Genomic DNA, 23,570 nt, shown 5'->3' with positions numbered 1-23,570 from the left:
AGGATTTTCACCCTCCCCCTAACCATTAGTCCAATTCCCCAATCAACCTTTATCATGCACTCTTACCTTTCCCAGACCAGTAGTTTCCAATCCTCTAGATATATCAGAATTAGATCCCTAGACCATACTCATTAGATTCTGATTCAGTAGGTAAGGGGTGAAGCCCTGAAATCTGTATCTTTAATAAACATCACCCTACATATCCATACACTCTTCAATTCTGATTCAAGTTCTCGGAACCAAATTATGAGAAACAAAATCCTGAAAGTCAGTTCTGCCTGGCCTTTCCTTCCCAATAGCTACCATCTTAGGCCTTTGAACCAAAGTGATGAAAATGAGCACCAAAGCTGCTGCTACCAATAACGCTAGGAGAACCTGACTTTCTTACTGTAATTATTTTGTATTAGCCTGTGCCAAAGATAAAAAGCACAACTTATTATGAAGGCCAGGAGCAGTGGCTCATGCCTGTAGTCCCAGAACTTTGGGAGGCCGAGGCGGGCGGATCACCTGAGGTTGGGAGTTCGAGACCAGCATGACCAACATGGAGAAACCCCATCTCTACTAAAAATACAAAATTAGCCAGGCGTGGTGGCACATGCCTGTAATCCAGTTACTTGGGAGGCTGAGGCAGGAAAATCGCTTGAACCTGGGAGGCAGAGGTTGCAGTGAGCTGAGATCGTGCCATTGCACTCCAGCCTGGGCAACAAGAGCAAAACTCCGTCTCAAAAACAAAACAAAACAAAACAAAACAAAAAACACAGCTCATTATGAAAAGTCATATACTTTTAAAAAATGGTTTAGGCCGGGCGTGGTGGCTCACACCTGTAATCCCAGCACTTTGGGAGGCCAAGGTGGGTGGACCACTTGAGATCAGGAGTTCAAGAACAGCCTGACCAACATGGTGAAACCCTGACTCTACTAAAAATACAAAATTAGCCAGGCATGGTGGCACATGCCTGTAAACCCAGCTACTTGGGAGGCTGAGACAGGAGAATCGCTTGAACCTGAGAGGCAGAGGTTGCGGTGAGCCGAGATCGTGCCACTGCACTCCAGCCTGGGGGACAAGAGTGAAACTCTGTCTCAAAAAAAAAAAAAATGGTTTAGGCCAGGTGCGGTGGCTCAAGCCTGTCATCCCAGCACTTTGGGAGGCTGAGGCGAGTGGAACAGAAGGTCAGGAGTTCGAGACAAGCCTGGCCAATATGGTGAAACCCCATCTCTACTAAAAACACAAAAATTAGCCGGGCATGGTAGCGCGTACCTGTAGTCCCAGCTACTCTGGAGGCTGAGGCAGAAGAGTCACTTGAACCCGAGCGGAGGTTGCAGTGAGCAGGGATTGTGCCACTGCACTCTAGCTTGGGCAACAGAGCCAGACTCTGTCTCAAAAAAAAAAAAAAAAAAAGGTTTAACTTACCGTGAAACCTGTCTGATTGAGACATGTTCCTAGAATATTAAATTGGGTTCTACTCCTAGGAGTATAACAAATTGATTCTGTAACTTTGAGCAAGACAATGAATTTCTCTGAGATTTCACTGCCTACAAAGTGGTTAGAACTATCTGTCCTTGGGCAACCCACTCGGGTCCCCTACCACGTTGTGGAAACTTTGTTCTTTAACTCTTCACAATAAATCTTGCTGCTGCTCAAAAAAAAAAAAAAAAAAAGAACTCTCTGTCCTGTCTATTCCTTTTTGTGGAGATTTCTGAACCTGGTAGAAACAGGAAGTGTCAATAAACTTTAAAAGATATGTATCTCCCAAAAATCATATAAAAATTTCATGTATTTGGATATGTACATTTTTTTCTGGGGGAAGGCTGCATAGTTTTCATCAGATTGTCAAAGGGGTGAGTAATGGAAAACTCAGAAGCTTAGACTCCTATCAGAATGACTAATGGGATAATATATCAGTTGCTAATTATGAAGGAACTGATTCTACACTTTGCATGTTAATGACTCAGCTTCAAACTCCATCTTTTTCTCCTTACACAATTTTTTTCATTTTGTGGCTTGTTAGCCCCTCTACTACAGAGGGTGGGTAAAAAAAAGAAATATGATAAGATTTAAAACAATTTGCTTCTTGTTATTTTCTCTCTCTTTTTTAATATTTTATTTTATTTTAAAAATAGAAATGCCAGGTGCGGTGGCTCATGCCTGTAATCCCAGCATTTTGGGAGGCCAAGGAGGGTGGATCACCTGAGGTCAGGAGTTCGAGACCAGTCTGACCAATATGGTGAAACCCTGTCTCTACTAAAAATACAAAAATTAGCCAGGCAAGGTGGCAGGCGCATGTAATCCCAACTACTGGGGAGGCTGAGACAGGAGAATCGCTTGAACCCAGTAGGCAGAGGTTGCAGTGAGCCGAGATCACACCACTGCACTCCAGTCTGGGCGACAGAGCGAGACTCTGTCGAAGAAAAAAAAAATAGAAATGAGGTCTCACTGTGTTTCCCAGGCTGGTCTTGACTTCCTGGCCTCAAGCAATCCTCATGCCTTGGCTTCCCATAGTACTGGGATTACAGGCATGAGCCACCACGCCTGGACTATCTTTTCTAAATGTTTGAGAAAAGTCTTAAATTTAAATTTAGGACTAAAATTTAATTATTTTTATCCCCACATTAATGTGGAAAACTAAAAAGTAACTACACATTGAAAACTCTCACAGATGCATACCAAAGTATTATCAGTAGTCCCTCTGGGGAACCAAACTTGAACCTTGGTGTCAAAGGCTTTGGAAATGACTGGTAGGAAAATGAAGTGCCAATAAATAAACTCTAAGAGATACATAAACCCCAAAAAAATCATATTAAAAATTTCATGTATGTAGATATGTACATTTTCCTTGGGGGGGGGGAAGGCTTTAATTGTTTTATTTCTGTAATATTTGATTTCTTTATACCAAGCATATATTACTCTTACAGTTTTACAGTGAAAAAAGAGAAAACTCTGGAAAGAATATATCCTACAGAACCCAGCATATAGAGTATATCATGTCACTTCTACTCAGACGCCTTCTCTCTTCCCTGTCACTGTTTTCAAAAATCTTTCCAAGGTCCATTTCAATTACCAGCTCTTTCATGTAGCTGTCTCTGATCATCCTAAACAAAAGTTACCCTGTCCTCTTCTAAAATCTTACAACAGCATTTATGCCACTTTGATGGCATATCTGAGTTTATTCAACAACTTCATTCATTTACAATATACTGGCTGAGCGCGATGGCTCACTCCTGTAATCTCAGCACTTTGGGAAACAGAGGCAGGAGGATCGCTTGAGCGCAGGAGTTCGAGACCAGCCTGGGCAACATGGCAAAACCCCAACTCTACAAAAAATACAAAAATTGGCCAGGCATGATGGCACAAACCTGTATTCCCAGCTATTTAGGAGGCTGAGGTGGGAGAATTGCTTGCGCCAAGGAGGTCAAGGCTGCAGTGAGCTAAGATCTCACCACTGCACTCCAGTCTGGGTGACAGAGTGAGACCCTGTCTCACACACACACAAAAAAGTACAATGTATTGTGAACCTAACAATGGGCCAGGCACCCTGTCATTCATAAAGCTTTTATTCCATGACCAAATGATTATGCTCCTTTATCCCTCACAGATTCTAGCACAATGCCTTGTATAAAGAAAGTACTCAAACATTTGCCAAATGATATACTATATAACTATTAATAGTATCACAAGGTACATTCAAGGACCTGTTATTTTCTTTCATTCACTTATCCTGACTTACTCCTAGCATTACCTACCCAGCCATTTACTCAGTCTATTTCTTTTTTTTTTTTTTTTTTTTGAGATGGAGTCTCGCTCTGTTGCCAGGCTGGAGCACAGTGGCGCGATCTCGGCTCGCTACAACCTTCGCCTGCCAGGTTCAAGTGATTCTCCTGCCTCAGCCTCCTGAGTAGCTGGGACTGCAGGCATGCACCACCACGCCCAGCCAATTTTTGTATTTTTAGTAGAGACAGGGTTTCACCCTGTTGGCCAGGATGGTCTCAATCTCTTGACCTTGTGATCCGCCCGCCTCGGCCTCCCAAAGAGCTGGGATAATAGGTGTGAGCCACCACGCCCGGCCTACTTAGTCTGTTTCCATCCAAACTTTTATCTGATCAATATTTCTTCCCCATTTCTGATAATACCATTACTTCTTTAGGGTCACCACATACTTCAACCACACTGTTCTATGAGGTGCTATCAATCACCAGACTCCATGCTGAACAGTCTCCCTATCAATCCCATGCAGTACCAAGAGACTGGGCATGAGATCAAACCAAGTCGATCTGACTTGTTCCCCTGGATTTTATAACTGGAGCTTGCAGGGGAGAGTCCTGAAGTGTAGACAAAGCAAAAAGTAATCACGGAGTATTTATGAACAGAGCTCTAACCTTGTAGAAAAATAAATGTGAGAATGGAGCTGAGTGACAAAAGGAAGTAAAATAGAGAGGAAAGGGGGATCCTAACAGTGCCTCAGTTCCACTGCTGATTTACTACACTTCCCAAAGTCTGGTTTCATTTCACCCCAGCAAGATAGAGTTAGGATTCTTTCACTTGCATCATGAAGACCCTTAACTAACACAGTGTTCTTTTGGTAAATCATTGAACCCTAATGAAATCATACATAAAATTTTGAGTGGGCCAGGCACAGTGGCTCATGCCTGTAATCCTAGCTCTTTGGGAGGCCAAGGTGGGAGGATCACTTGAGGCAGGAGTTTAAGACCAGCCTGAGCAACATTTCTCTACAGAAATTTTTTAAAAATTAGCCAGGCAAGGTGGTGCGTGCCTATAATCTCAGCTATTTGGGAGGCTGAGACCTGAGGAGGATCTCTTGAGCCCAGGAGTTTAAGGCTACAGTGAGCTATGATCACCCCACTGTGATCCACCCTGGGCAACACCCTGTTTTGGGACAGTGTCTCAAAAACAAAAGACAACAACAAAACTACATGTGCATGTATGTTTCAAGGGATTCAAATCTTAGCATTCAACAATCTTAGGATTCAAAAGATTCCTTACCCAGAAAAAGAAATGTTAAGAATTGGCCCAGGCACGGTGGCTCATGCCTATAATTCTAGCATTCAGGAGGCCAAGGTAGGAGGATTGTTTGAGGCCAGGAGTTTGGGAACAGCCTGGGCAACATAGTGAGATCTCGTTTCTACAAAAAATAAAAAATTAGTCAGGCACAGTGGCATGTGCCTGTAGTCCCAGCTACTCAGTGGGATAAGGGGTAGGATTGCTTGAGCCCAGGAGGTCAAGGCTGCAATGAACCGTGACTGCAACACTGCACTCAGCCTGGGTGACAGAATGAGACCCTGTCTCAGGAAAAAAAAAAAAGAAAAATTAACTACCGATTTAAGATAAATTATCAGTTAAATACAAATTAAATCAATTAACCCAAACCATTCCATTCTATACCCTTCCAAATACTAAAAATTTTACAACAGATAATGGACAGTATACATAATAAATCACAAACCAAAACTTACCTTCATTCCCCACATCATCATTCATAAGTCCCCCTAGCCACATCTTCCAGTCCTCATCATCTGCTGTATTGGGGTCATACATATCTGGAGTGATGTCTGGAGCTTGGAGCTCTGCCTCTAATTGGCCCAGGGGAACATCTTTCAGGGGCATCTTAGAACGCGTTCGAAATGCAATGAGACTGTCATCCATGGGCTGGACAATGGAGAAAGAAAAGTCACTGAGTGAGTGATGTTTCCAAACCTCATCATCACTCCTTTTCTTCTCATCTTAGCTTAAGTAACAGGATCCTTCCTCTAAACAATTTGGATTTATTATTGTTTGAGAAACTTTAAGAAACACGACATAAAAAAGAAATAAAATAAATGACATCAGTTTGAAACCAACATTTTAGGAAAATTTATAACAGCTTTATTGATATACAATTCACATACCATAAAATTTACCCTTTTAAAGTGTATAATTGAAAGGATTTTCATATATTCACAGAGTTATACAACCATCACCATTATCTAATTTCAGAACATTTCATTACCCCAAAAAGAAATCCCATACCCATTAGTAGTCGCTTCCCTTTCCCCCTCCTCCCAGCCCCTGTTAAGCATTAATCTATTTTCTGTCTCTATGGATTTGCTTCTGCTGGACATTTCACTTAGATGGAATCATAAAATGTGTGGCCTGTCTCTGGCCGCTTTCAGTTAGCATAATGCATTTAAATCCCACCCTGTTGTAATATCTATCAATACTTTTTTTTTTTTTTTTGAGACATAGTCTTGCTTTGTTGCCCCGGCTAGAATGCAGTGGTGCCATCTCGGCTCACTGCAACCTCTGCCTCTTCGGTTCAAGTGATTCTCCTGCCTCAGCCTCCCAAGGAGCTGGGATTACAGGCACCAGCCACGACATCTGACTAATTTTTGTATTTTTACTAGAAACGGAGCATCACCATGTTGGGCACGCTGGTCTCGAAGTCCTGACCTCAGGTATCTGCCCACCTCAGCCTCCCAAAGTGTTCGGATTACAGTTGTGAGCCACCATGCCTGGTGTTTTTTTTTTTTTTTTTTTTTTTTGAGAGACAGGGTCTCAATCTCTCACCCAGGCTACAGCACTGGCACAATCAGAGCTGACTGCAGCTTCGAACTCCTGGGCTCAAGCAATTCTCCTGCCTCAGCCTCCCAAGTAGCTGGGACTATCGGCATGCTCTACCATGCTCGGCTAATTTTTTTTTTTTTTTTTTAGATGGAGTCTTGCTCTGTCACCCATTCTGGAGTGCAGTGGTACAATCTCGGATCACTGCAACCTCCGTCTCCCGGGTTCGGGTGATTCTCCTGCCTCAGCCTCCCAAATAGTTGGGACTACAGGCGTGTGCCACCACACCTGGCAAATTTTTGTATTTTTAGTAGAAATGGGGTTGGCCAGGCTTGTCTTGAATTCCTGACCTCAGGTGACCTACCTGCTCAGCCTCCCAAAGTGTTGGGATTACAGGTGTGAGCCACTGGATCCATACTCAGCTAATTTTTTTCATTTTTTGTAGAGATGGGGGTGGGGGGACTCCCTATGTTGCCCAGGCAAGTTTCGAACTCCTGGACTGGGCTCAAGTAATCCTCCTGCCTTGGCCTTCCTAACTGCTGGGATTAAAGGCATGGTGGTATGTGCCTGTGGTACCAGCTACTCAAGAGGCTGAGTCAGGAGAATTGCTTGGGTTTAGGAGTTCAAGGTGACAAGTGAGACATGTACCACTGCACTCCAGTCACCATGCCTGGCCCCGAATTCCTTTTTTCACCCAATAATATCCCATTGTATAGATATACCACTTTTGTTTATCCAATTATCTGTTGATGGAATTCAGATTGTTTCCACTGTGGGGCAATTAAGTATAATACCACTGGCTGAATGCATTGGCTCACACCTGCAATCCCAACACTGTGGGAGGCCGAGGAAGAACTGCTTGAAGCTAGGAGTTTGAGACCAACCTGGGTAACATAGTGAGACCTCATCTCTGCCACAAACAAACAAACAAATTAGTTGCGTGTGGTGGCACCAATTGTAGTCCCAGCTACTTAGGAGGCTGAAAGAGAAGGATCTCTTGAGACTAGGAGATCAAGGCTGTAGTGAGCCATAATTGCACCATTGTACTCCAACCTAAGCAACAGAGACATCTCCAAAAAAAAAAAAAACAAAAAAAAAAACAGGGCCAGGCACAGAGGCTCACATTTGTACATCTGTAAACCCAGCACCTTGATAGGCTGTGGTGATAAGATCGCTTGAGTCTAGGAGTTCAAGACCAGCTGGGCAACACAGCAAGGCCCTCATCTCTACAAAAAATAAAAAGTTAGCTGGGAGTGGTGGCATATGCCTGTAGTTCCAGCTATGCAAGGGCCAACGTGGGAGGATCACTTGAACACAGGAGGAGGTTGAGGCTGCAGCAAGCTGAGATCATACCACTGCACTCCAGCTTGGGCAACAGAGCAAGACTCTTATTTAAAATATTTATTTTAAAAAAATGAGGCTGGGTGCAGTGGCTCACACCTGTAATCCCAGACTTTGGGAGGACAAGGTGGGTGGAACACGAGGTCAGAAGATCAAGACCTTCCTGGCTAACAGTGAAACCCCGTCTCTATAAAAAATACAAAAAATTAGCTGGGCATGGTGGCGGGCGCCTGAAGTCCCAGCTACTCAGGAGGCTGAGGCAGGACAATGGCATGAACCCAGGAGGCAGAGCTTGCAGTGAGCCGAGATCGCACCACTGCACTCCAGTCTGGGTGACAGAGCCAGACTCCATCTCAAAAAAAAAAAAAAAAAAAAAAAGAAAATCAGAAAGTGTGAGACCTCCATCTTTGTACTTTTTAAAGACTGTTTTGGCTATTCTGGGCCTGTGCAATTCCACATGAATTTTAGGATGAGACTGTTAATTTCCACAAAAATGGTAGCTGGGATTTGGATAGGGTCTGCATTGAATCTGTAGATCAATTTGGGAAGCTCTCCCTAGACTACACTGCATCAACCTCCTAATGGGTTTCTGTTTACCCTCTTGCTTTACTCTAGTCCATTTCCCACACGTTAACCAAAAGGAATTTTTAACATTAATCCAAAAATATCACAAAAATCTTTTCTTATTTATTTATTTATTTATTTTTTTGAGATGGAGTCTCACTCTTTCCTAGGCTGGAGTGCAGGGGCATGATCTCAGCTCACTGCAACCTCCACTCCCCACATTCAAGCGATTCTCCTGCCTCAGCCTCCTAAGTAACTGGGATTACAGGTGTGCGCCACCACACCCAGGACATTTTTTGTATTTTTTGTTAGAGATGGGGTTTTACCATGTTGGCCAGGCTGGTCTAGAACTCCTGACCTCAGGTGATCCACCCGCCTCGGCCTCCCAAAGTGCTGGGATTACAGGCATGAGCCACCACACCGGGCATCTGTTCTAATGTTTAAAATAAAATCTACACCCCTTATCATGGTTTCCTAAGACCTTCATGATCTAGCTCTTGCCTTGCTCTCTGACCTCATTTCTACCCTTTTTCACGATCCCACCCTTCATGTAGTTTCTGTTCCTTAACCATGCCAAGGTTGTTTCTATCTTAGCGACTTAGAATGTGCTGTTTCTTCCATATGGAGCACTTTTTCTCCCCAGATCTTTTACATGCCTGGTTTCCTCTCATTCAGATCTCAGTTTAAATGCCATCTCCTCAAAGACGCCTTTTTTCTTTTTGTTTTTTGTTTTGTTTTTTTTTTGTTTTTTTTTGTCTTGCTCTGTGGCCCAGGCTAGAGTGCTGTAGCGTGATCACAGCTCACTGCAGCCTCGATCTCCTAGGCTCAGCCTCCCAAGTAGCTGCGGCTACAGGTGTGTAACAGGATGCCCAGCTAAGTTTTGTGGTTTTTTTGGTAGGGACAAGGTCTCACTAGGTTACCCAGGCTTGTCTTGACCTCCTGGGCTCAAGTGATCCACTCTCCTTGGCCTCCTAAAGTGTTGGGATTATGGACATAAGCCACCAAACCGGACCCTGTTTTTTAAAATTTTTTTTAAAAAAGTTCTCATACTATTACCCATGCTGGAGTATAGGGGTGCAGTCATGGCTCACTGTAGTCTCAAGCTCCCAGGCTTAATCAATCCTCCTGCCTCAGCCACCAAGCAGCTAAGAATACAGGCATGCGCCACCACACCTATATAATTTTTCTGAGTTTTTGGAGAGATGGAGTCTCACTATATTGCCTAGGCTGATCTCAAACTCCTAGCCTCAAGCAATCTTCTAGCCTAGGACTCCCAAAGTGATGGAATTACAGCCAAGGAGGTCTTTTTTGATCAGTCTATCTAAAGTTCTCTGACAGGAAGTTTCATATTTCCTCATTTTAATTTAGTTCATAGCACTTAACCACATCCGAATTTACTTGTTTATATGTTTATAGTCTATCTCTCCTCAACAGACTAAGTTCCATGAAGAACAATTTTTTTCTGTCTTCTACACTGTTGTTTCTCAACTTCAACCATTCGGTATGTGTTTGGTAAATAAATGGTTACATAAAAAACTATTACTGCTCCTACTACTACATACTCAAAAGCATGGTGATTAAATGACTCAGAGCTATTCCATTCAATATTCTATTTTTAATTATATACGTATATAATTATAAATTATATACGTATATAATTATAAATTATATACGTATATAATTATAAATTATATACGTATATAATTATAAATTATATACGTATATAATTATAAATTATATACGTATATAATTATAAATTATATACGTATATAATTATAAATTATATACGTATATAATTATAAATTATATACGTATATAATTATAAATTATATACGTATATAATTATAAATTATATACGTATATAATTATAAATTATATACGTATATAATTATAAATTATATACGTATATAATTATAAATTATATACGTATATAATTATAAATTATATACGTATATAATTATAAATTATATACGTATATAATTATAAATTATATACGTATATAATTATAAATTATATACGTATATAATTATAAATTATATACGTATATAATTATAAATTATATACGTATATAATTATAAATTATATACGTATATAATTATAAATTATATACGTATATAATTATAAATTATATACGTATATAATTATAAATTATATACGTATATAATTATAAATTATATACATATATAATTATAAATTATATACGTATATAATTATAAATTATATACATATATAATTATAAATTATATACATATATAATTATAAATTATATACATATATAATTATAAATTATATACATATATAATTATAAATTATATACATATATAATTATAAATTATATACATATATTTTTTTGAAATGGAGTCTTGCTCTGTCACCCAGGCTGGAGTGCACTGGCGCCATCTCGGCTCACTGCAACCTCCACTTCCCGGGTTAAAGCGATTTTCGTGCCGCAGCCTCCCGAGTAGCTGGGATTACAGGCACTTGCCACAATGCCCAGCTAATTTTTGTATTTTTAGTGGAGACGGGGTTTCACCATGTTGACCAGGCTGGTCTCAAACCTGACCTCGGGTGATCCACCCGCCTGGGCCTCTCAAAGTGCTGGGATTACAGGTGTGAGCCACCGCACCCAGCCTTAATTATATTTTTTAATTTTAGGATTTCTTTTTAAATTATTATATCATACTTTAAAATTTTAGGACAGACATTTTTCATTGACCTGCAAGAATGATAGGGGAAACTTGGAACATTAAAATTTACTGGCTAAGGCCAGGCATGGTGGCTCACGCCTGTAATCCTAGCACTTTGGGAGGCCAAGGCAGGCGGATCATGAGGTCAGGAGATCGAGACCATCCTGGCTAACACAGTGAAACCCCGTCTCTACCAAAAAATACAAAAAATTAGCCGGGCATGGTGTGCACGCCTGTAGTCCCAGCTACTCGGGAGGCTGAGGCAGTAGAATGACATGAACCTGGGAGGCAGAGCTTGCAGTGAGCCGAGATCACGCCATCACACTCCAGCCTGGGCGACAGAGTGAGACTCCGTCTCAAAAAAAAAAAAAAAAATTTACTGGCTAAGGCCAGGCGCAGTGGCTCATGCCTAGAATCCCAGCACTTAGGAGGTTGACAAGGGTGGATCACCTAAGGCCAGTTCAAAACCAGCCTGGCCAACAATAAAACCCTGTCTCTACTAAAAAATACAAAAAATTAGCTGGCGTAGTGGTGCGTGCCTCTGGTCCCAGCTACTCAGGAGGCTGAGGCACGAGAACTGCTTGAACCCGGGAGGCAGATGTTGCAGTCAGCTGAGATCACACCACCGAACTCCAGCCTGCGTGACAGACTGTGACTCCATATCCAAAAAAAAAAAAAATTACTCACTAAATGTTAGAATTACAAAGTCATCATTTGACAACGACCATAGTAATGACTGTTTCAAGAAAGAAAATCAGGCCAAGCGTGGTGGTTCACGCCCGTAATCCCAGCATTTTGGGAGGCCGAGGCAGGTGGATCACAAGGTCAGGAGATCAAGACCATCCTGGCTAACACGGTGAAACCCCCATCTCTACTAAAAATACAAAAAATTAGCCGCGCATGGTGCGGGCGCCTGTAGTCCCAGCTACTCGGGAGGCTGAGGCAGTAGAATGATGTGAACCTGGGAGGCAGAGCTTGCAGTGAGCCGAGATCGCACCACTGCACTCCAGCCTAGAGGACAGAGCAAGACTCCGTCTCAAAAAAAAAAAAAAAAAAGAAAGAAAGAATCATCAATGGATGCTAATATTAGTGTGAGAAAAATAATTTGATTGATTGGGCTGGGTGCATTGGCTCACGTCTGTAATCCCAGCACTCTGGGAGGCTAAGGTGGGCAGATCACTTGAGGTCAGGAGTTCGAGACCAGCCTGGCCAATGTGGTGAAACCCCATCTCTACCAAAAATACAAAAAATTAGCTGGGTGTGGTGTCAGGCACCTGTAATCCCAGCTACTCAGGAGGCTGAGGCAGGAGAATCGCTTGAACCCCGAAGTGGAGGTTGCAGTGACCCAAGATGGCACCACTGCACTCCAGCCTGGGAGACAGGCAAGACTCTGTCTCAAAAAAAAAAAAAAAAAAAAAAAAGAAGTCTGGGCGCGGTGGCTGACGCATGTAATCTCAGCACTTTGGGAGGCTGAGGCGGGTGGATCACGAGGTCAGGAGATCAAGATCATCCTGGCTAACACAGTGAAACTCCATTTCTACTAAAAAATACAAAAATTAGCCAGGCGTGGTGGTGGGCACCTGTAATCCCAGCTACTCAGGAGGCTAACGCAGGAGAATCACTTGAACCCAGGAAGCAGAGGTGCAGTGAGCTGAGGTCGCGCCACTGCACTCCAGCCTGGGCAAGAGAGTGAGACTCCATCTAGGAAAAAAAAAAAGAAAGAAAGGAATTCGGCTTTGAAGTATATCCCCACATGATATATACTAATTAAAAATGGAAAATAATAACTTTACAATGGGAAAACCAAGCACACACCACCTTAACCAAGTGATGAAAGTTAACATGACAGGCATCACGTGCCTTCTGATATGATGCAATGAGAAACACACATCACTCTTCCAGTATTTGTAACAAAAGTGCAAAACCTGAATCTAAGAGGAAATATTAGAAAAATAAAAATTGAAGAACATTCTACAAAATAAATGGTGCATACTCCTCAAAACTGTCAAGGTTATAAAAGACAAAGACTGAGAAACTGTTCCAGATTAAAGGAGACTAAAGAACAAGACAATTAAATAGATATTTAATCCAGGGTTGAATGCTGAATAGGGAAAAAAAAAATTTTTTCCTCCAACATAAAGGGCATTATTGGGACAACAGATAAAACCAGAATAAGCACTTTAATATATTATGTAATATTACTGTATCCTGATTTTTTTTTTTTTTTTTTTGAGACAGAGTCTCTCTCCATTGCCCAGGCTGGAGTGCAGTGGCACAATCTCAGCTCACTGCAACCTCTGCCTCCCGGGTTCAAGCGATTCTCCTGCCTCAGCTTCCCAAGTAGCTGGGATTACAGGCATGCGCCACGACACCTGGCAAATTTTTGTATTTTCAGTCGAGATGGGGGTTTCACCATGTTGGCCAGGCTGGTCTCGAACTCCTGACCTCAAGTGATCCACCAACCTTGGCCTCTCAAAGTGCTAGGATTACAGGCATGAGCCACCGCGCACAGCCTGTATCCTGATTTTGATTAACACTATTATACTGTGTTAATACAAGATAATAAACTCATTTTTAGAAAATATACACAAAAGCATGTAGAGGTAAAATGGCATCATGCCTGCATCACACTCTAAAATGATTTAGAAAACACTATGTGTATATACAGAGAAAGAGGAAGAGAACCATCAAGCAATTGTGGTAAAAGGTTAATTTGGGGGAATTTGGGTGAAGCTTTTTCCTATGTTCTACATTTTAAAATGCTCTCTGCTACATAGTTCATTTCTTCCTTAGAAACTGCCATTCTCAGCCAGGCATGGTGGTTCACACCAGTAGTCCCAGCACTTTGAGAGGCTAAGGTGGGAGGATCACTTGAGCCCAGGAGTTCAATACCAGCCTGAGCAAAAATATAGGGAGACCTCATCTCTACAAAAAACTAAAAAATTAGCCAGGTGTGGTGGCATATACCTGTCCCACCTACTCGGGAGGCTGAGGTGGGAAGATCACTTGAGTCTGGGAGGCGGAGGTTGCAGTGGGCCAAGATCACACCACTGCACTCAAGCCTGGGTGACAGGGTGATACCCTGTCTCAAAAACAAACAAACAAACAAACAAAAACCCAAACTGCCATTGTCACTTTGAGCAGAAAATAGCACTAGCCAAACACAAAGTATCAAAGACTAACTCTTACTTATATAAAATTGTAGTTATCTTTTCCTCTCCCTTCCCAGCCTGAGCAACAACTACATTACTCCACTTGACTTTCTCAGTGAAGTACAGTTTTAATATTTACCTGGAAAGAATCCATGCAGACTGGACTGGAAGCCAGCTCCTCATCTACCGCATGTAACTTCTCCATGAAAGTACTATCTCTGGTCTGTTTCGGCTTTGGAGGGGGCGGGGGCCCCATGGGCACTACCTCAGCACTGATGTGCCTGATGGCTGGTGTGCTGACTTTCTCAGCCTGATTAAAAGAGGTGACTGCATCAAAAAAGGAAGGAGGTAAGAAAGAAAGAGAAAGCAAAAAAAGGAAAAAAAGAGAGGGAAAAAGAGGCAGACTTTCCATACACTATTGTCCTTTCTCTTCTCTAGTTAGAGGTACATAAAAACAAAGACACCAAGTGTATTGATCTAATTAGTTTTCATCCTATTTCTAGAGAAGTCAACAGAATGCTACTTAGTTTACCAAAATGTGGGAAATTAATAACAATGGCTTTAGGACAATATTAAAAAGCACAGATATGAAAGAAGAGAAGGGTAGGAGAAAAGAAACTCTGCTAGTTGCACATTTTTGGCCCCTTAATGAGAACTCAGAAAAGTTCTTTGGCTATCACTGAGTTCTAGCCTTCTCTGAACTGTTTACTAACTTAAGAAACTTTGAAAAAGGGTGACAGCCCAGAATCACCATGGATAAATAATCTACTTATACAGTTAAAAAATCTACTTAGACAGTTATGTCTAACATCTCTTTTGTATGATGCCAAATTTACCTCTGATAATATGCCACTCTCCTCATCTGTTTCAGTCATCTCAGAAGACTGCCTCAATCTGGATTTCTTTGCCCCACGTGGAGATGAAGCAGTGCTTTCAACATCACTTTCCAATAAGCTCTACAAAATAAATCCAGTTCGCCTTAATATTTATGCCCCTACCTCATTCCACAAAGTCTGAAGTATCTCAAGAGAAGGAATCATAAAATATCAATCACTCAGCCTGGCCAACATGGTGAACACCCGTCTCTACTAAAAATACAAAAATAAGCCAGGCGCGGTGGCGTGCACCTGTAATCCCAGCTACTCGGGAGGCTGAGGCAGGAGTATCACTTGAATCCAGGAGATGGAGGTTGCAGTGAGCCGAGATCACGCCACTGCACTCCAGCCTGGGTGGCAGAGCGAGACTCTGTCTCAAAAATAAATAAATAAATAAATAAAATCCATCACTCAACTAGTTACAGTAACAGAAAATAAAATTTAAATAGAAACTTAAAGGCCAGGTGCAGTGTCTTATGCCTGTAATCCCAGCACTTTGGAAGGCCGTGGCGGGTGGATCACTTGAGGTCAGAAGTCCGAGACCAGCCTGGCCAACATGGCGAAACCCCATCTCTACTAAAAATACAAAAATTAGCCAGGCATGGTAGCGCACGCCTGTTAATTCCAGCTACTCAGGAGGCTGAGGCAGGAGACTTGCCTGAACCCGGGAGATGGAGATGGCAGTGAGCCAACATCGCACACTGCACTCCATGGGCAACAGAGGAGACTCAAAAAAAAAATCCTAAAGGTGGGGACAGGGATCAGATCACTATCCTAATCTGCATTACAAAGTGTAAGGCCTTGGTCTAAAATCCTTTTACAAAACAATTCAAAGAACACATTAAGAAACAAGTCAAAGAACATATTAACACAGCAATGAAAGGGAACGAAGTATAGCTAAAACCAATAGTATAAATGAATCTCAAAAGCGTAATGTTGAATTTTAAAAAGCTAGGAACAAAACATATAAACATGGGTCCATTTATATAAAGTTCAAAACAGTAACAATTGAACTACAGTGTGTAGAGATACATATTGAGGTGATACAACTATAAAGAAAAGCAAAGAAATAATTACTAAAAGGCAGGGCAGTGGTTATTTTTAGGGGGAGGGAGGTGATTGTGACTGGGGAGGGTATACAGGGGTTGTCCTAGTAATGTTATATTTCTTGACTTTGCTATGAGTTTCATGAGGATTTGCATTATAATAACCAAAGCTATACATTTTTTTCTATGCACGTTTCTATGCTGTATTTCATAATACAACAAATTCTAAAATTAAGGGAGTATAAAGGGCAGAAAAACAGCTTAAAGCACAGAAATGAGCTGAAAAAATAACCATGTCTCAATCCTCTCTACAAGTGACATTACTAAGGAAGCAAAGTATACCCTGCTCTATTAAGACAAATATTACCAACTAACATTCACTGACCTCTTCAGCAGTTTCATCTTCTTCTTCATCATCCGGCTGGTATTCTTCATCTGAGGAATCATCTTCTTCAAGGTGGATATCCACAAACTGAGGAGGCTACATTAGTACAATTAGAAAGAAATGAAGTAATGGGAAACACAAATCATACGTATTTGGAAAATAAGGGGAAGAAGCAGGGCAGAAAAAAAAAATCCTAAGAGCATAATGTACAGCTAAAGCAAATAACACGAGGCAGAGGTTAAAGTGAATTCCATGAGATACAAACCTAAGAGTAATAGAATGGAAAAAAACAAAGCTGGAATTAAAACAAAGATTGATCAAGAAAAGTTAAAGAGGAAGTACTTAAGTTTCAAAACCGATGAAGTCTTTCTGGAAAAGAATAACAATTATTTCTTCCAAGTTTACCTTAATTTCATTGGCCTTCTTAATTGGTGAAATATTCCATGTTGGAATTACCTACCAACAAAGAATATAAATAATTAAGTTATCTTAACTGAAATAATTGTTTTTCATGTTTACTTCCTCTGTACCATCACTAACAGCCATATACTTAACAAGTAACTGCAGTGATCTAGAGGTGTTGATTATCCCTGAGGGTATACTCTCAATTATTTGTCAGAGTTAGAAAGAAGAAACCAGGAAAGAATCTATTACTGTCATTAGCATTTCTGCCTTACACTTGGTAAGCCTCACTTCTTTCTATAAATGAAGAAAACAATGTCTACTTTGTTCATATCACAGCTGCGGTTTACATGGAACAACAGATGTGAAAACTATTTATAAACTATTAAACTACACAAACCTAAGATATTTTGGTTACAGTAGTCTTTTAACAGCAATATATTTTTGTAATCAGTTACATGAATCCACCATAAGTACAACTCCAAAAAGCCAGCCATGAAAAGCTTTTATGGACTATTCTGCCTATGGGGTAGCCCTGCTCTGCCTATGGGCTTTTTTGTTTCTTTAAAAAAAAAAAAAAAAAAAAAAAGCTTTTACCAGGGCATTTAGGGAAAGTTTCATGTTGTCCACATTTATTTTTCCAATAGTACAGGAAAAAACAACAGAGAGATATAAAGCAAATATGGCAAAATATTACTCTTGGAATTTAGATTCATTGTAACAATCTTTCAACTTTTTGAATGTTTGAAAATTTTTATAAGAGCTAGGGGGAAAGTTTTTCTTGTTTTTGTTTTTGTTTTGAGACAGGATCTTGCCCTGTTGCCTAGGCTAGAGCAGCAGCACAATCAGAGCTCACTGCAGCCTCAAATTCCTGAGCTCAAGCGATCCTCCTGCCTCAGCCTACTAATTAGCTAGGACTACAGGCATGCCTCCTCACCAGGCCTCACTAATTTTTTAAATTTTTTGTAGAGATGGAGTCTCATTAGGTTTCCCAGGCTGGTCTCAAAATCCTGGGCTCAAACAATCCTCCCACCTTAGCCTCTCAAAGCACTGGGATTATAGGTGTGAGCCACCACATCTAGCCTAAAGAACTTTTTTAAAGTTCTTATATACTGCTGATAAAATGCCATTGAGGATGTATAATTTCTTGACCATTTAATTGTAACCCAACCAAAAGCACCTTATGAACAAAAGCCAACTGGCCATTAGGTTCTCTCTCTAAAAGGAGTCTTAGCTTCTCAAATCAAATCAGCCCTGCTATGTTCTGACCATTTATCTAGTGCTGTGTAGGTGGGACCAACATAGGGTAAAGGGAATGATGTGATTCAGGCCCATTTCCCTTTCCTACCTACTGCCAAATCCATTAGAAAGGTAAGCCAGCATTCAGAAGTGTGCTGGAGTCAGTCTAGTAAGAATTACGAAGGCCAAGTATAGCGGCTCATGCCTGTAATCCCCGCATGTTGGGAGATCAAGGCAGAAGGATCACTTGAGCCCAGGAGTTTGAGTTCAGCCTGGGCAACACATCAAGACCCTATTTCTACAAAAGAATGTTTCAAAAAAACCAATTAGCTGGACATGGTGGCACATGCCTATAGGCCTAGCTGTCTGCAAGGCTAAGGCAGGAGGATCCCTTGAGCACAGGAAGGAGTTCAAGGCTGCAGTGAGCTATGATTAGGCCACTGTACTCTAGCCTGAGCAACAGAGCAAGTCACTGAAAAAAAAAAAAAAAAAAAGAAAGAAAGAATTAAGAAGCAAGAGACCTACATTTTAATACTTGCTCTCCTACGTAAACTATACCGTCTTGGATGGCCCAACTTCTCCACATCTATATTCATGGCCAATAAACATAATTCAGAGCCTAATTTGATCTCCTTGGATTTTTTTTCCCCAAATCAAATAAAGAATTAATGTTAATTATATATATATTTTTTTTTTTTTTAAGACAGAGTCTTGCTCTATCACCCAGGCTGGAGTGCAGTGGCATGGTCTCCGGTCACTGCAACCTCTCCCTCCTGAGTTCAAGCGATCCTCTCGTCTCTGTAGCTGGGATTACAGGCGCCCACCACACGCCCGGCTAATTGTTGTATTTTTAGTAGAGACGGGGTTTCACCATGTTGGCCAGGCTGGTCTCAAACTCCTGACCTCAGGTGATCCAGCTGCCTCGGCCTCCCAAAGTGCTGGGATTACAGGCATGAGCCACCGTGCCCAGCCATGTTAATTATATTCTATATGTCAAGTAGACTTCATAGAACTTCCTCACTGATGGCTGCTTTCATCATAGCTACTACCTATTCATTTGTGAACACATCCTAGAGAAAGATGAAATTTCAATTTATGCAACAAGAGTTAGTCAACCAGACCAAAAAAAGTGATGTGATTGCCAAAAACAAAGGTCAATTTGACCTTAGGCTACATTAGGAGAAATATGTAATCTGGAACACTGTGGAGATAATCTAACTACTAGTCAAACCACATCTGGTTCAGTAGAGTCTTCTTTTGGCATACTTTTAAAAGGATATGGGATGGGCACAGTGGCTCACGCCTGTAATCCTAGCACATTGGGAGGACAAGGCGGGCGATCACATGGGTCAATTGGAAACCAGCCTGGCCAACATGGTGAAACCCCATCTCTACTAAAACTACAAAAATTAGATGGGTGTGGTGGTGCATGCCTATAATCCCAGCTACTCAGCAGGCTGAGGCATGAGAATCGCTTGAACCTGGGAGCCAGAGGTTGCAGTGAGCTGAGATCGCACCACTGCACTCCAGCCTAGGTGACAGAGTGAGACTCCATCTCAAAACAAAAAGGCCAGGCACAGTGGCTCATGCCTGTAATCCCAGTACTTTGGGAGGCCAAGGCGGGCAGATAATTTGAGGTCAGGAGTTTGAAACCAGGCTGGCCAAACATGGTGCAACCCCATCTCTAATAAAAATTTTAAAAAATACAAAAAAATTAGCCGGGCATGGTGGCACGCACCTGTAATCCCAGCTACTCAGGAGGCTGAGGCAGGAGAATCACTTGAGCTTGGGAGGCAGAGGTTGCAGTGAGCCAGAATTGTGCCACTGCACTCCAGCCTGGACGATGAAGCAAGACTCCCAAAAAAAAAAGGGGGGGAGAAATTGGAGGATGTATAGCCAAGAAAAGAATGTTATGAAATAACATACTAGTTTTCTTCAACTGTAGGAAAAGTAATGTGGAAGAATACACCAATTTCTTTTCTTGCTTTTTTTTCTAGACAAGGTCTCAGTCTCATTACGTTGCCCAGGCTGGTCTTGAACTCCTGGCTTCAAGCAATCTTCCTACCTCCACCTCCCAAAGTGCTGGGATTACAGGCATGAGCCACCAAGCCCAGCTTAGACCTGTTTCTTCTATCAGTCTCCAAGGAATAAAACCAGGACAGATAAAACCTATGATACATATTTTCGGTCTGTAAGGCAAATCTTCCTTACTATCAGAAATATAATGAACTCCCTCATGACTATTACCTGCCTTGTAAGCACAAACTAGTCAAGTGCTTATTAAGAAGGATATAGCACAGCTCCAAGCACCAAAGAGCTTGCTGCACCAGAATACTTCAGATGTCTTCAAGTGGTTCTCAACACTTTAGTATTCAAAAGAATGAACTGTTGTGTTTTTGCCAATGCATATTCCAAGGCCCTGCCCATGGGTCCTGATTCTCAGGTCTGGGGTGGGCTCAAAAGTATGGAGATTTTTTTGTTTGTTTTTGTTTTTTTGAGACAGTTTCACTCCGTTGCCCAGGCTGTAGTGCAGTGGTGCAATCTCCACTCACTGCAACCTCCGCCCCCGGGTTCAAGTGATTCTTGTGCCTCAGCCTCCCAAGCAGCTGGGATTATAGGCGCACCACCACACCCAGCTAATTTTTGTATTTTTAGTAGAGACAGAGTTTCACTATGTTGGCCAGGCTGGTCTCGAACTCCTGACTTCAAGTGATCCATCTGCCTCGGCCTCCCAAAGTGCTGGGATTACAGGCATGAGCCACTACACCCAGCCAAAAGTATGCATTTTTAATAAGCATGCCTGAGGGATCCCACACCGTAAGTGATTTTTATGCAACTGGCCCCTGGAACACACTATGAAAAATACTAAACACTTTGCAACATGTGTTGTAACATAAATAGAAAAACTGGTCTCACCCATTGATTTCAACCATTCCAAATGGTTATCTATCTAGCAATTCCAAAAAGCAATGCTTCATATCTACTAAAATAAACTATGATTATCATAGCTTATGATCATGTAGAAACAATTCTACTGTCTTTTATAAATATTTCTTTAAAGAGGCAAATTCAGACCACAATCTTTCCTATATTTTTCCCTATGGGTGAATTAGATCCTATTTACCAAGCTAAAAAAAAACCAACAACAAAAAAACAGAATACTTACCACTCCTTTTTCCACTACTTCCTTCAGTTTAGAGCGTGTCATTTTAGGCTCCTAAGGAGAAAAAACAGAAAGGAAATACTCAAAAATCACAGCTCAGTGAGGTGGCTCATGCCTATAATCCTAGCACTTTAGGGGCCAAGGTGGGAGGATGGCTTGAGGCAAGGAGTTTGAGACCAGCCTGAGCAACATAGTGAGACACCCCCCCTACAAAAAAATTGTTTTAAATTAGCTGGGCATAGTCGCATGTTCCTGTAGTCCCAGCTACTCAAGAGGCTGAACTGGGAGGATCGCTGAGTCCAGCTTAGGAGTTTGAGTCCAGCCTTGGTGACAGAGCAAGACCCTGTCTCTAAAAAAATAATAATAATAAAATAACAAAGCCGGGCGCGGTGGCTCACGCCTGTAATCCCAGCACTTTGGGAGGCCGAGGCGGGCGGATCACAAGGTCAGGAGATCGAGACGGTCCTGGCTAACGTGGTGAAACCCCGTCTCTACTAAAAATACAAAAAATTAGCCGGGCGTGGTTGCAGGCCCCTGTAGTCCCAGCTACTCAGGAGGCTGAGGCAGGACAATGGCCTGAACCCGGGAGGCGGAGCTTGCAATGAGCCAAGATCGCGCCACTGCGCTCCAGCCTGGGCGACGGAGTAAGACTCCGTCTCAAAAATAAAAATAAAAAATAAAATAATAATAATAATAAAATAACAAAATAAGTAAAAATTACCATGTAATTCTTATGTTTTGAAATGCTAACTTTAACCCCAGCTGCCAAACTGTTTACAAACTCCTAAGTGACCTCCTATCCTTAGCCAGTTTACAGATAACTCTGTTCCAAGACATTAAAAGAGTGATAATCAACTACTCACAAACATTGGCATATCTTCCGTCTCACTGATGGCTGCTTTCATCATAGCTACCACGTGTTCATTTGTGATTACTTCCTGGAGAAAGATGAAATTTCACTTTATGCAACAAGGGTTTGTCACCTAGACAATACTCATCTCTCCACGTAACTGTCAGACCTATGTACAGGACAAATGAGAACCATATACTCGAATAGCATCAGACTGGGGTAAAGCAAGGCAACTGAAAGCAAAGAAGGCAGAAGTAAATTTTGGCCAGAACCACACAGTTTCAAACAATGTAGCAGCAAATGAACCAATCTCATTAGCTGCTACTAGGAACAGGAATGGCTCACATAAAAGGAGATCCTGAGGTAAATAACTATATGCTTAAGAGAAAGAGTAACAAGAGCAAAGGCTCTGCAAATAGCTGTGTTGCTACATATCAAGAAAAGTATTTACATACATACAAAGTGCAATAAACTATTAACCAGGCATCTTTTTAGACATATCGACCCACAAGAGTAAACCCACTATGAACATTATCAACATTGAATCTACTAAACAATACAGTAAATATGAAAATCAGTGGAAGGAAACGGGAACAGTTTATCTTTCCAATTAAATTCTTCTTTAACATGTGTTCATATTTCAAACTTGTACTGAGTGCAAGGAGAAAGCTATCTTAAATATGTAAAAACGTAAAATGTTCTGTCACGGGTAACCCACAAAATCGGTAATTCACGTATCAAGAGTCAAGAATTTGCTGAACATTTTTATATGCTTTCCATGAAAAAGTTCCCTTCCATTTACATAGCTGCCCCAGTCTTACTCACATGAAGGATGTTTCGGACATTGACTGCTGTTAGATTGTGCTGCTTGGCACCATCCTCCAAGGTACGGTCAAGCATGTCATCCAGTTTCAGGTCATATGCCAAGGTCCCTTCTTGACCCCTTCCATCTCGTTTCCTCTTGGTACCCTTTTTCTTTTTTCTCCTTTTCTCACTTTCTTCATTGTCTTGTTCTTCTGCAAATAAACCAAGAACATCATCAGAATTCCAAAATAGCTGCTCCAGGAACTTAGCCCAGAAAGCCAACAGTAAAGTGGATAAATCTCAAAAGCATTATGCTGTGAAAGAAACCAGATGTAAAAGGACACATATTATATGACGGTATAACAAGTATAGAACATTTGCATAGAAGATGCAAAACTATGGAAATAGAAATCAGTGCTTGCCAATGTTTGAGAAAGGGGGATAGCAAAGGGGAATTAGGCAACTTTTGGGGTGACAGAAATGTTCCACGTTGGTTGTGGTAGCAGTTA

At 41.4% G+C, this 23,570-nt stretch overlaps 1 protein-coding gene across 8 annotated transcripts in view; it reads right to left on the bottom strand.

The window, feature by feature from the left end:
• The window catches only part of GON4L (gon-4 like), a 110,488-nt gene that overhangs the window by 49,772 nt on the left and 37,146 nt on the right, over positions 1-23,570 (bottom strand). For 7 of the 8 annotated variants that reach the window (XM_054672179.2, XM_054672201.2, XM_024348819.3 and 4 more), the window contains 8 exons: positions 23,083-23,273; positions 22,271-22,345; positions 21,411-21,461; positions 17,009-17,059; positions 16,604-16,699; positions 15,134-15,253; positions 14,437-14,607; positions 5,470-5,662 (listed from right to left, as the gene is read on the bottom strand). In XM_054672179.2, the coding sequence (XP_054528154.2) occupies positions 5,470-5,662; positions 14,437-14,607; positions 15,134-15,253; positions 16,604-16,699; positions 17,009-17,059; positions 21,411-21,461; positions 22,271-22,345; positions 23,083-23,273 (948 nt within the window). The remainder of the gene's footprint in view (positions 1-5,469; positions 5,663-14,436; positions 14,608-15,133; positions 15,254-16,603; positions 16,700-17,008; positions 17,060-21,410; positions 21,462-22,270; positions 22,346-23,082; positions 23,274-23,570) is intronic. The other variant, XM_063812306.1, reaches the window with a different exon arrangement.

This window comes from Pan troglodytes, chromosome 1 (assembly GCF_028858775.2).
Source record: "Pan troglodytes isolate AG18354 chromosome 1, NHGRI_mPanTro3-v2.0_pri, whole genome shotgun sequence".
Classification (NCBI taxonomy): domain Eukaryota; kingdom Metazoa; phylum Chordata; class Mammalia; order Primates; family Hominidae; genus Pan; species Pan troglodytes.
Note: the sequence above shows the minus strand (reverse complement) of the source record. Positions and strands in the feature narration are given on the sequence as shown.